The 12,778-nt window shown below is 36.2% G+C and overlaps 1 protein-coding gene across 1 annotated transcript; it reads right to left on the bottom strand.

Annotated features, from left to right (window-relative positions):
* LOC133337350 (serine/arginine-rich splicing factor 1A) lies at positions 1-3,534 on the bottom strand. The gene is made up of 4 exons (XM_061545580.1): positions 3,359-3,534; positions 2,786-3,164; positions 201-292; positions 1-129 (listed from the first exon to the last, which is right to left on the bottom strand). Exons 1-4 carry the CDS (start codon positions 3,520-3,522, stop codon positions 27-29), a joined length of 738 nt encoding a protein of 245 aa, XP_061401564.1. The 5' UTR covers positions 3,523-3,534; the 3' UTR covers positions 1-26.
* Between the last annotated feature and the right edge of the window lie 9,244 nt (positions 3,535-12,778).

The raw sequence follows: 12,778 nt of genomic DNA, 5'->3' as shown, positions 1-12,778 counted from the left end.
TTTGTTTTTGGAATAGTCATTAGAGATTAAAAGTTTGAACGAGATCGTGACCTTGAGAATGTTTGCCGTCTCACTGGTGAATAGGTGGGTGTACCTCGTCTTCTTGGGCGAGGTGAGAATGAGCGAGACCTAAAACGAAGAGGAAAAGATAATCATATTTGTATTTTAAACCAATTAAATGTTTTTGTTAAATAGCTTACCTGCCACGTCCAAAATCGCCACCACCACCGCGGCCACCGCCACGGTCATTATCGCCAGTGTCTTCACGTACCCGTATATAGGATACCTCACCCTAGAAAAAAAAACATATAAAATTTAGAATTGTGAATAAAACTGATTTATTTTTCAGTGGCAAGGCGAACATTTCTCCTTTTTTCCGGAAGGCCTTCAGATTTTGCGTTACAATCCCTTAAACTCTTCTTTAAGTGGCAGAGAACCCTCTTGAATGTGATCTGTATAAGGAATCTGGTCTTCTATGAATGACATGGCTTTCTACCTTGTATAAAGAAAAAGCCTTCCATTATATGAAGAACAAGACCTTCTGCTTGAAGAAGTACAAGACTTTCTAGTCTATGTGAAGAATAATACCTTCCGATCTTCTATGAAGGACTAAACCTCCTTTTATAAATCACAAGACTTTCAGGTTTTTTATTAAGGGCCAAAATTTCTGGTCCTCTCTGATGGAAAGAATTTCTATGAATGGCAAAACTTTCTGATCCTCTACGAAGAACACGCAAGATTTGTTGATATTCTATGAAAGGAAAGATCTCCTGATCGCCTATGAGAGACAAAACATTCTGATATTCTAAGAAGTAAATCTTAATAAAAGTAAATCTAAGCCAGACTAGATGGCTTAAGTCTAGATTAGGGCCCCCTCACGGATCGTTTTGAAATGTTTACCACATGTAGTCTTTGGGGCTCTGATTACAGCAGTATACTTTTTTCTTGTGGAAATCGGTATTTACGGAGATATGGGCCTCCAAAGTTCGGTTGGGACACTTGTATTTTCTCATATTTTTTTAAAAATCACTAAGGCTGTTATAATACTGTTATAATCAAGGCCTCAAGGACTTCATGTGGTAAAAATTTCAAAACCATCCGGGAGGGGGTCCTATAAAGGACAACATGAAAGCAATCAAAATTCTTGATCATCTGAAAGAAAATACCTCCTGGTGGTATAAGAAGGACAACACTTTCTATTGAGGGTAGGCTATCTGGGCTACTATGTGGTACAATACAATCTGTCCTTTAAGAAGGACTATACCTTCGGATCTCCTATTAAAGAAATGACCCTCTCATGAAGGAAAAAACCTTCTCATCATCTATAAGCAATAAGAACGGAAGACCTTCAACGAAAGGAAATCACGGTGCTCTTCTTCGAAAATACGACCTTCAAGTCTTCTATGAAAGGTAAACATGCAGCTCTTCTATGAAGAAGATTCTCAGTTTTGCTATTAAAATATGGCATCCACCTCTGAAAACAAAACACGAACTATTCTATAAAAAGAAGACCTTCAGCTCTTCACCACAAACAAGACCTCCGTTCGGGTCTTCTATGAAAAGAAGACCTTCAGCACTTGCATGAAGAGCAGACCTTCGGCTTTTGTATGAAAATACCTCCAGCTCTTCAATAAAAATAAGACATCCAGCTTCTTTATGAGAACAAGGCCTTCAGTTCTTCTACAAAAATAACACATCCAGCTCCTCCATTAAAAGAAGACCTCCAGCTCTTCTATGAATATCTCTTTTTCTATTAAGACATCCTCCAGCATTCTTCAAAAGAAGACCTCTAAGACTATATCTAGGTCTTCTATGAAAGGTAAAACTACAGCTCTTCTATAACAAGATCTTCAGCACTTTTATAAAAATATGACCTTCAGCTCTTCTATGAAGGTCTCCTGCTATCTTCTATGAAGACGACCTCAAGCATTCTTCAAAAGAAGACCTCTTTTTCTGCTCGATGAAGAATACCTCTGGCTCCTTCTATGAAGAAAACTTCCTAATCGATTTTGTGAAAAACATATTTCAAGGAATGAATATTTTTGCCCTGGCTCTTATATTAAGAACTTATCAATGAAGAACTTCCTGAATGAAGAAAACATTTTGTTCTGCTTCTGTGTGAGGAACACCTCGTGTGTAGGGTATGCTCCACACATATTTTAAGGAATTTTCTGTGCGTGGGGTTTTATGTGTGGGAAAAATAGGCTATGCATATTTTTGCCCTTCTTGAGAAAAATCCACTGTTCTACGAGCAACGAAGTCGTCATTTAGACCCAAACATCGAATTGTCCACTTCAAGAATTTCGGGTTTGTATACAAAAAATTGGTATGGCTATAATTTACGACAGTCTTATGTAATCCATGAACAGACTTCACTGTCCTATGAGCAACCAAGTCGACATTTTAATTCAATTTCAAGCTGTAGAGCACATTTGAAATTAGAGGGACAGAAACAGATTCATGGAATTAGTGTTATGAGGACCAAGCCTACTTTTGATTTGCCAACATAGTGACACCTCCCTCCATAAATATTAGGCATTGATTGATTGCAATAGGCCTTGAAAACAATAAAAAAAATGCATTTCAAAATCTCCTTCAACTAACTTTCCAAGTGATTTCTTTATGACGCAGTTTTGCAAAGAAAGAGATGAGAACAATGACACCCCTTGCAATATGATATCATTTGAAGTCATTAATATTCTTCTAACATACAAATCTGGTTAATCACCTAATATATTATTTTCCAAATACAATTTCTACTACTACTACAACGCATATTACTTACTTCATGTGATCTAAATCTTGAATCATCCAATTTCTTAATGGCATATTTCATATCTTCCAAACGTAAAAATTCAACAACACCAGTACCATCTTTATAGGCATCGGCAAAACAGACATCGCCAGCTTCGCGCATGTGATCTTTCAAATCTTGCCAAGAACCAGAAGCGGGCAGGCCTGTAACTTGAACACGATATTGTGAACGTTTAGTTGGTGGTCCGCGTCCACTGCGACCGCCACCATCACGACCACGTCCACCACCGCCGCCTTCATTGCGGCTGCCACGATAACTACCGGGACCACCACCTCTGGGGAATTCAACTCTCAGCCTATAGCCATCGTAATCATAGCCGTCTCTGGCCTTAACAGCGTCATCGGCATCACTGAAAGCAAAAAACAAAACAAAGAATTATGCACAACTAATCATCAATTCAATGAAAATAACATTAACTGATAAGGCCGCCTTTGCATAGCTGAGACCATTCATGGGCAGAGGCCAAGCGTCGTAGCAGTAAATAAAATAATGGCAATGGTTGTCTTTATATTCTATGCAGCAGCTATAAACAAATTATCTTACCGTGCATCCTCAAATTCTACAAATGCAAATGGCGGACCACGCCGGTTCTTAAGATCGACAAACGTAACCTTGCCAAATTTATGAAACAAATCCTGGATATCTTTGGTGCGAATATCTGGTGGCAAATTTCCAACATAAATGCGTGACTCGTTGCGTGATGCCATTGTTTTTGTTGTCTTTTATTTACACTTCTTTTTCTCAATAAATTTAATGGAATAAATAATGGCTTTCACTTGGTTTTTGCGTCTTTTCGTATCGCGTTATGGCCCTTTTTTGCACAGCAGCAACGATGCCTTTGTGTGTTTGCCAGATGTCTGTGTATGTACACAGATGGGTTACCAGTTACCAGGCAACCTAATTGATGGTAATCGTTATTGCAAGTCGCAGTACGACCGCATACAATTGCGTTTCATTTTGAGAAGCCGTTAAAATAAATCACCGTTTAGATAGTGCCATCATATAATGAACTAAAGTAGTAGGTGAGCAACTTCTTAAAAAAAATATATTTTAAAATTAATTTGTTTAAAAAAATTATTTTACAACGTCCGTAGGGAATAAATTTACGATTAATGACTCTATAATCTTAGAATATGTATTAGGGGCAATACAGCAACGTTCGTAAATAGAGTGAGAGTTGAAGTCATTGACATAATCCTCACTAAAATAGACGACTCTGGGGTTACGAACTGGAAAGTATCTGAGAAAGGCACCTTCTCGAACCATAGAACGATACTTTTACAGATTCCTACCTCTAGAGAAAAAGAAAAACCTTATAGGAATGCTCGGACGACAAATTGGAGATTTGGAGTAGTTTATATTTTTTGAGTAGTTTATATTTTGTTGTTATACCCTTCACCACACTGTGGTACAGGGTATTATGTTTTTGTGCATATGTTTGTAACAGGCAAAAGGAAACGAGATAGACACATGGTTCCTTTTCCAATATGCATAGAATCACTTTCTGAGTCGATTTACGCATGTCCGTCTGTGCGTCCGTCCATGTATTTTTGTGAATAAAGTACAGGTCGCATTTATGATCCGATTTGGATGAAATTTGGCATAGGTCACTTATTTGGCCCAAGGACGATCCCTATTGAAATTGGGAAAAATCGGTTCAGATTTAGATATAGCGCCCATATATATTTTCGTCCGATTTAATGTAAATGCTGCACCAAAGTCCCTATATATCTTTCGATTTGCACGAAATTTGGCACAGCGTAATGAATTAGGTCTAGAATGATGTGTCTTAAGTTTCCTGAAAATCGGTTCAGATATAGATATAGCTCCCATCAGCAACGTACACAGGATTTCATTTCGGGGGGGGGGCCCGGTAGTACAAAATGAAAAAAGTCGCTGTTGCAAACTTAAATTTACTGTGAAAAAAATTCATTTCGGGGGGGGGGGGGGGCGGGCCTCCAGGGCCCCCCCCTGCGTACGTCCCTGGCTCCCATATATTTTTTTGTCCGGTTTATATCTTTCGATTTACACGAAATTTGGCACAGCGTACTGAATAAAGACTAGAATGATGTGTGTTAAGTTTCGTGAAAATCGGTCCAGATTTAGATATAGCTCCCATATATATTTTCGTCCGATTTAATGTAAATGGTGTACCAAAGTCCCTATATACCTTTCGATTTGCACGAAATTTGTCATAGCGTACTGAATTGCGTCTAAAATAATGTGTGCTATGTTTCATGGAAATCGGTTCAGATTTAGATAAAACTCCCATTTATATATTTTCGCCCGATTTTAGGTAAGTGGTGCACCAAAGTCTCTGAAAATCATTCGATTTGCACGAAATTTAACATAGCGCACTTATTTAAGTCTAGAATGAAATGTGCTAAGTTTCGTGAAAATCGGTTCAGATTTTATGTAATTGGTGCACCAAAGTCCCTGTATATCATTCGATTTGCACGAATTTTGGTAAAGGGTACTGAATTAAGGCTAGAATGTTGTTGCTAAGCTTCGTGAAAAGATCCGTAGCTAGGCCGATTGGCACAACGTACTGAAGTAATATTAATTAGTCTCTGGCAAGTTTCCCTGAAATCGGTTCAGATATAGATATATAACAAACACGCGATGTTTGTTAGGATACATATGTAGAAAATAAACAAAGTGGTGAAGGGTATCATATAGTCGGGGCAGTCCGACTTTACTACTTTCCTTAATGTTTTTTTTTTAAGAAATTTTGAAAGAAGAGTAAGCCATGAATTCACCAACCGGTATACCTTATTTAAGAGGCCATGAATTCGATTTTGTTATTAGTTTTAAATCATTCGCCAATCAGCAAAGATGTCTTTTCTAAAGTACACCTATATCCAGCCAACCGGAGAAAAGGTCAATTCGTATTTGTCATTTGATAGACAACATAGAAAAAATTTCATACATATTCTAGCATCTTTTAATTATTTTATTTTTGACCAACATAAAGAACCCCGTTGTGAACTTCGTATCTATTAGTTGGGTAAGTTCTTCCAATTAATAAAAAATGCATTTTATTTACATTTACTTTAATGGTGATGTGTGAATTTTGACGTTAATTCGGGAGACAATATAATTTTACTAATTCTGTACCATATATGTCAAATTTCATGTTGTATATTATTTATGTTTATAAATTAATTTTTCATTTCTTTCATTTTAGATGAATTTGGTGATGAAATTGAAGTGATTAACCAAGAGGATTTCAACATCTTCTTAAGTAAATGTAGCGAACGTCTACATTTATTCGTGACCCCGAAAAATCCCCCTTCCGTTAAAAATGAGAACACAGAGCACTAAACAATATTAAATGGAAGGAAAATCAATATATGTAAATAAAAAAAAAAAATAAATATCTTAATGTAACAATATTGAATAATAAAAGCAATTTGAAAAAATTTAAACTTTTTCTTTAATTTTTATACCCTTCACCACACTGTGGTACAGGGTATTATGTCTTTGTGCATATGTTTGTAACAGGCAAAAATAATCGAGATAGACCCATGGTTCCTTTTGAGAATATGCATAGAATCACTTTCTGAGTCGATTTATGCATGTCCGTCCGTCCGTCCGTCTGTCCATGTTAAATTGTAAACGAAGTACAGGTCGCATTTATTATCCGATTTGGATGAAATTTGGCACAGCTTATTTGTTTGGCCCAAGGACGAACCCTATTGAAATTGGGAAAAATCGGTTCAGATTTAGATATATCTCCCATATATATATTTCCCGATTTACGGACTTTAGACCCTGAAAATCTTTCGATTTGCACGAAATTTGGCATAGCGTACTGAATTGAGCCACGAAAGATGTGTGCCAAGTTTCGTGAAAATCGGTTCAGATTTAGATATAGCTCCCATATATAGTTTCGCCCGATTTACGAACTTTAGACCCTGAAAATCTTTCGATTTGCACGAAATTTGGCATAGCGTACTGAATTGAGCCACGAAAGATGTGTGCCAAGTTTCGTGAAAATCGGTTCAGATTTATATATAGCTCCCATATATAGTTTCGCCCGATTTACGGACTTTAGACCCTGAAAATCTTTCGATTTGCACGAAATTTGGCATAGCGTACTGAATTGAGCCACGAAAGATGTGTGCCAAGTTTCGTGAAAATCGGTTCAGATTTAGATATAGCTCCCATATATAGTTTCGCCCGATTTTTGGTAAATGGCGTACCAAAGTCCCTATATATCTTTCGATTTGCACGAAATTTGGCATAGCGCACTGAAAAATCGGTTCAGATTTACATATAGCTCCCGTATATATCTTCCTCCGATTTAAGGTAAATGGTGTACCAAAGTCCTTATATATCTTTCGATTTGCACGAAATTTGGCATTGCGTACTGAATTAAGTCTAGAATGAGATGTGCAAAGTTTCGTGAAAATCGGTTCAGAATTAGATATAGCTCCCATATATAGTTTCGCCCGGTTTTAGGTAAATAGTCCACTAAAGTCGCTATATATCTTTTGATTTGCAAGAAATTTGGCATAGCGTACTGAATTAAGTCTTGAATGATGTGTGGAGAGTTTTTTGAAAATCGGTTCAGATTTAGATATAGCTCCTTTATATATATATATATATTATTTAAGGTAATTGGTACATCAAAGACCCCATATATCTTTCGATTTGCACGAAATTTAGCATAGCATACTGAATTACGTCTATAATAATAACAAGCTATGTCTTTTAAATACATATGTATATGTCTTTTGGATACATATAGTCGGCCCCGTCCGACTTTACTACTTTCCTTACTGGTTTAAAATGGAAATAAAATCAGACATCTCCACTCAAAATATATCTTTTCATTTTATATGCTTGCGATATAGCGCTTAAAACGTTTAACATTGTTCTCTCTATAATAACAATAGAGAACAAGTGAAAAAGGCATTAAGTTGAGCTGGGCCGAACTTTGGATACTCTCCCCCATAGGAATGCAGACAGTTACGTGAAATGAAAATATGGGGAACACACCAAAAAGTGGACCTATAACGACAATTCTACCAATCGATTGTTGCAAACCGTAATGTAGACCAATTACAAATTTCAGCAATTTTAATGGACGTTTTTTCCTAAAAACTCAAAACCCCAAAATTTGGACCTATATTATGAGCGCAAGGCAAACTGAAACATGTATATAATATCGTCATACCTAAAGCGGGACCAATATTGCCAACATTGTGTAAAAATTAACGAATATTTGGCGTTTTTATAATATGAAGGGTTATGCCTCATTAAGGACCCATAGCTCAATTTCGAAGCTAATATTAATACCCTTCACCACACTGTGGTACAGGGTATTATATCTTTGTGAATATGTTTGTTGCAGGCAAAAGAAAACGAGATAGACACATGGTTCCTTTTGAGAATATGCATAGAATCACTTTTTAAGTCGATTTATGCATGTCCGTCGGTCCGTCCGTCAATGTATTTTTGTTAACAAAGTACAGGTCGCATTTGTGATCCGATTTAGATGAAATTTGGCACAGTTCACTTATTTGGCCCAAGGACGAACCCTATCGGTTCAGATTTAGGTACATCTTCCATATATGGTTTCGTCCGATTTTAAGTAAATGGTGCCCCAAAGGCCCAAAGTTAGGCCGATTGTCACAAAATTTTGCACAACGTACTGAAGATACTACCAGTAAGGAAAGTAGTAAAGTCGGACTGGGCCGACTATATGATACCCTTCACCACTATGGGTATATTAAACAGGACTATTAACATGAAATACAATATGTGATTGTTGGCGGAAATGTCATTCCACCAACTGACAATATTCTTATTTCAAATTTTTTTGTCATTAATTTCAAATTATAATTTATTTTTGTATTTATTATAATATATATTACTTTGAGCCACTGTTTGTTAAGCATAATACCACACAGCATTATAACAGTTAAATAATATTTCATCAATGTTAATTATTTATACAACACTAATGCACAAAATAGTACGATAGCGGTGATGGCTAACCATGTATTCTCTTTCTTTCTCTTTACGTAAGCCGTTTTTGTTGATGTTCTCTCAGTTCCGCTCCCACACATTTACTCTTTATTTAATTCTGTTCAACTCTGTTATACAACTAACATTTGAGAGAAATATGTAAACTGTATTTTTTCAATTCTCTTCATTTGCATATTCCATAATTTCTAACACTCTTTATGATTAATGAGTGCAACCACAACCACAGCTTAAGAGTCTAAACGCAACCATAGAGTCTAGAGCATCGTTCACCAAACAGGCGCCCACGGGCGCTTTGGGAGAGTACCAATACAATCACAGTTCTGTGTTCGAACTCAACATTATTCTCGACTTCGAACATGTCGTATGCTTTGCAATGCTTAAACATATACGATCTGTACCGAGAGAGCGAAAATTACTCTCCCAACGGATCTATGCGTGTGTCCAACACAATCATAGCAGTTTGCATATGTATTGTTGGCTAACCCCGGTCTAGAGTCAGCGACAGTCGTTTGCCGTGTGTTTCTTATAGGCATCGGGAAATCGCGACGTCTGACGTTCGCGTCTAGCGGCATGACGCTAGAATAGATTTTATTCATTTTTGCTCAGCGTCATACTCAAAATTTCTCTCTTGCTCTCAATTGAGTTGCCATATCTTAGGTAAAAATCAACAGTGCTACCAAATTTCAATGATAATTTATATCAATACATATGGCAGTACTGTTAAAAAACAAATATTTTCAAAGATTGTGGATGTTTTTTTAATGAATTATTAATAAAATGGAAGAAAAAAAATTTTTTTCAATAATTTTATCCAAATTCCTTGACATTATTGTTTATTAAATAATAAATTGATTTTGGTTTGCACAACGTAAAATTTCCTGTCAGAAAATCAAAACAAATAATTGACATTTTGTGCCGCTAACGCTAACTCTTTCGTTTGGTTTTCACGCCGGCGAAAAAGTATGACGCTGACTCGTGACTCTCTGGTTGCGTTTAGACTCTAAGTCTTGCTTAAGGTGTTTTGTTGTTGCCGTCGGCTGATCTCAATTATGCCAGCACTAAGCCGACTACAGTTATATCTGTTCGCACACGACAATGTTTGCTTGAAAACATTTGAATTACGTGTTGGTTGTGCGTGCAGGCTTCACTGTAGGTGGGCTCATTTGTTATTTATGGAAATTATGGAATGAGTATGCAAAAATAATGGAAGTATGAAGAGGTTCATGTAAAGCAAACTCTCAATACTCTGTCTTATTACATTTGGATCGTCAACAGCACAACAACTCGATAAGTATTGAAACCATTCTTTGCATATTGAACAGTGTTTGAACATCTTGGTTCTTTTCTTTAATATAATATTTTAAATATTTTTTCGAAAGAAAATATACATATTTTTATTAATATTTCCGAACTTTTGCGTACATTTTTTGGTGCCGAAACCCGGGATTCTTTCTCGTGAAATTATATTAAAAAAAAACTTTTTTGTGAACAATTTGCTTGTGGAAAACGTGATTTTTCATTGCATAACATATTGTGAAATCGTGTTGGAAGAAGTAATTTTTTAAAGCTTTGAAATATGTGCACCCTCGACCAAATTATTCAATTGCAACATGATTCATTGTCAATTTTAGTAAAACATCAAACTCGATTTTGTGCCAAGAATATTGCTGAAATAACTCCGGGTTATTTGCAAATCCTTGGACAAAGAGTTGATGATATATTTTCCAATTTTGAAGGACAACATACTGAAATATTGCAAAAAGTGAATGATGGTGGAATTGATCCAAATGATGTTCCTTATTTAAGTGAAGTTTTTTACTTCGAGTTTTCTGAAGTGTATTTCGTTTTTAAAGGCAAAATAATGGATGCTCTGTCACAACATTCTGTGCAATATTCTCCCTTGTCCAGTACCTTTGTTGCTCATAATGGTCGTGTGGATACCACAATTGGAGTGGACACCAAACTGCCGAAAATTTCACTTCCAACTTTTACTGGTGACTACATGGAATGGGTACCATTTCGGGATATTTATGTTTCGCTAGTTCATGGCAATGAATCTTTAAATAAAATACAAAAATTTTACTATTTAAAGGGAACACTTGCAGGCGAAGCTGCTAATTTAATCAAAACAATTTCAGCTACCGAAGCTAATCATGATTCCGCATGGAAAACCCTGGAATCCAGATACCATAATAAAAGAATGATTGTTGGTCATCTAATTAGTAAATTATTTGGTATCGAAAAATCCAATGGTGGATTTCAATCTATAAAAACACTACTTGATTCCACTAAAGAATGTTTAGCCTCTCTTCAGAATTTGAACATAGATACAGGTAGTTGGGATCCCATATTGATTCATGTAATGGCGCAAAAGTTAGATATACAGACAAGAAAGGTTTGGGAACATTCATTAAAATCTTCGACAGAAATTCCAACTCGTACCGAAATGTTTGATTTTCTAGAGAGAACATTTAGAACTCTAGAATCAATTAACGACGACTATCCTTCTACTAGTAAACATAATTCCAAACATGGTACACAAACTAAGAAAACGTATGTGCATACAAGCAAATTTGCCAAACCAAATTCAAAATGTGTTTATTGCGACAAACCTCATTCTTTATCGAAATGTTACAAATTCTTAGCTTTGTCATTACATGACAAAAAACATTTATTATCTGAAAAGAAAATTTGTACAAATTGTCTAGCCATTGGTCACAGTGCTGACCAATGTTCATCTCCTTTTCGTTGCATTATATGCAAACAATTACACCACACTGTGCTACATACGGACGGACGTTCAGAACAGACAAACAATAACAATTCACAATCCATTTCAGGATCAAATCACATGACTTCTCACAATGCTAGTTCCTTTACATCAGTGTTACTTTATACTATACGTTTATATGTTCGCACACAATCAGGTTTCTATCCTTTGAGAGCGCTCTTAGATCCAGGTTCACAGGGAACCTTGATTACTGAGCCTGTTGTGCAACTTCTTGGCCTTCAAAAGCATAAATCACACTGCAACATTATTGGTATTGGAGATGGTTACAGAAATTTATCCAAATATTCAACAAACATTGATCTTTTCTCTCGATCCAAAAACTATGTCGTTTCGTGTCAAGCTTTTGTACTCTCCAATCTTTCAGCTTACACACCACAACCATCTACGAAACATGTAGAAATGCCCGAATTATCCGTCGATGATATGGCAGATCCTTTTTTCTTTCAATCTGATAGAAATTACCTTATACTTGGTTCCGACATTTGCTCGAAAATTCAAATTCCAACTGAATCTTTTGTTTACAAGAACCTGTTTTTCCAAAACACATATTTTGGTTGGGTATTTTCTGGTCCTACGACCCCCAATGTGAACAGAAGGATTCATGTACATACTTCTAACCTGGAAAAGATTATACGCTCATTTTGGGAGCAAGAAGAGACATTACCTGAAAGAGAGATCACCGATGAAGAATCGAAGGTTGAGTCTTTTTATAAAGCCACTACAAAACGTTCCGAATCAGGACGGTATGTAGTACAGCTTCCATTTAAATCATTAATTCAAGATCAAATTTTGCCAGAACTTGATAATAATATAGCAAATGCTGTCAAACGTCTTAGACATCTAGAAATTTAATTTTCAAAACGACCTGATTATGCTGAAATCTATAAAACCTTCATGAAAGATTATGAAATTTTAGGTCATATGTCGAAAATCGGAACATATCCAGAATACGTCCGTAATCATTCATATTTCTTGCCACATCATGGGGTATTCAAAAACGACAGTTCAACAACAAAATTAAGAGTTGTTTTCGAGGGTAGTAGTCATATGAAAAATCAGCCCTCTCTGAATGAAACTTTATGTTCTGGTCCAGCTCTCCAAAACGAGCTCGCAGTTGAAATGTCTCGATGGAGGAGACATAAATATGCTATGGTACCACCTATGGTACCTATGCC

This window comes from Musca vetustissima, unplaced genomic scaffold, assembly GCF_032173495.1.
Source record: "Musca vetustissima isolate MV318-11 ecotype Yass unplaced genomic scaffold, APGP_CSIRO_Mvet_v1 utg22213, whole genome shotgun sequence".
Lineage (NCBI taxonomy): Eukaryota > Metazoa > Arthropoda > Insecta > Diptera > Muscidae > Musca > Musca vetustissima.
Note: the sequence above shows the minus strand (reverse complement) of the source record. Positions and strands in the feature narration are given on the sequence as shown.